Below are 1,226 nucleotides of genomic sequence, written 5' to 3' on the forward strand. Positions count from 1 at the left end.
CTGGCTCAGAGCTGCTGCTGACTATGGGCCTAGAGCAGCAGACATGATTTCTTTTTAGGCTTCTTCTTTTCCACTGGTGTTTTCCTATTTATCTGTCTGACCAGGTCATAAAATATCTCATTAACATTGATCTTTGACTTTGCAGAAGATTCTAAAAAGGCACAGTTACACCACTGTCTTGCTAAATTCTGGCCCTGTTCTTTGCCAACTACTCGCTCATCTTCCAGGTCACATTTATTGCCAACCAAAATCATTGGAACATCTTCCGTGTCCTTAACCCGTAAAATCTGTTCCCTCAGGTCCTGTAAGTCATTAAACGTGGACTGAGCTGTAATAGAATATACTAGTGCAAAACCTTGGCCATTCTTCATATACAAATCCCTCATCGCTGTAAATTGCTCTGTCCCTGCAGTATCCAGGATTTCGAGCATACACTGTTGGCAATCGACTTCAACTTGCTTTCTGTAGGAATCTTCTATTGTTGGGTCATATTTTTCAACAAAAATTCCCTGAACAAACTGAACTGTCAGAGCAGACTTCCCAACGCCTCCTGAACCAAGGACCACTAGCTTGTACTCACGCATGATGTGATCTGTTTAAATACTGACGATCCCCCCGGTCCAGCGCCTCCTCCACCTCCTCCTCCTCCTCCCTCCTCTCGGCCGTGGCTCCTGCTCCGGCTCTGCGCGGCGACGGCCTACTGCCTTTTTCTTGACCACAGATTCTACCTCCTGTTTCTCTGTGTATGCAGTGATTATTTGCTGAGTATTACACATTGTAGGTAACATGTTGAGCACACTCAGGATCCCTAGCCTTCCTATGAAGCTTTCCAGCTCTTGTTTTAGCAGGTAGCACAGGCACTGCTGGGTCATCGTGACATGGGCAGGCTTGGATTGATTCGCTGCTGGTGGTAGGATGGCCATGTTCCGCCCACACCTGAGCTCTCTCTGATCTCCCACTCCTGGAGGTGGTAGGGTGGCCATGCTCCGCCCACACCTGAGCTCTCTCTGATCTCCCCCTCCCGGACGTGGTAGGGTGATATGCTCTGCCCACACCTGAGCTCTCTCCAATCTCCGCCTCCTGGACGTGGTAGGGTGGCCATGCTCAGCTCACACCTGAGCTCTCCCCGAGCTCTGCCTTCTGGACTCGGTAGAGTGGCCATGCTCCACCCACACCTGCGCTCTCTCCGAGCTCCGCCTTCTGGACGTGGTAGGATGGCCATGCTC

General features: G+C 50.6%; 1 protein-coding gene across 1 annotated transcript; it reads right to left on the reverse strand.

The window, feature by feature from the left end:
* Positions 1-6: 6 nt before the first annotated feature.
* On the reverse strand, positions 7-692 carry LOC108525739 (ras-related protein Rap-1A). The gene has a single exon (XM_017866602.1). It carries the CDS (start codon positions 582-584, stop codon positions 30-32), a length of 555 nt encoding a protein of 184 aa, XP_017722091.1. The 5' UTR covers positions 585-692; the 3' UTR covers positions 7-29.
* Between the last annotated feature and the right edge of the window lie 534 nt (positions 693-1,226).

Source organism: Rhinopithecus bieti, unplaced genomic scaffold, assembly GCF_001698545.2.
Source record: "Rhinopithecus bieti isolate Rb0 unplaced genomic scaffold, ASM169854v2 repeat_21831, whole genome shotgun sequence".
Classification (NCBI taxonomy): domain Eukaryota; kingdom Metazoa; phylum Chordata; class Mammalia; order Primates; family Cercopithecidae; genus Rhinopithecus; species Rhinopithecus bieti.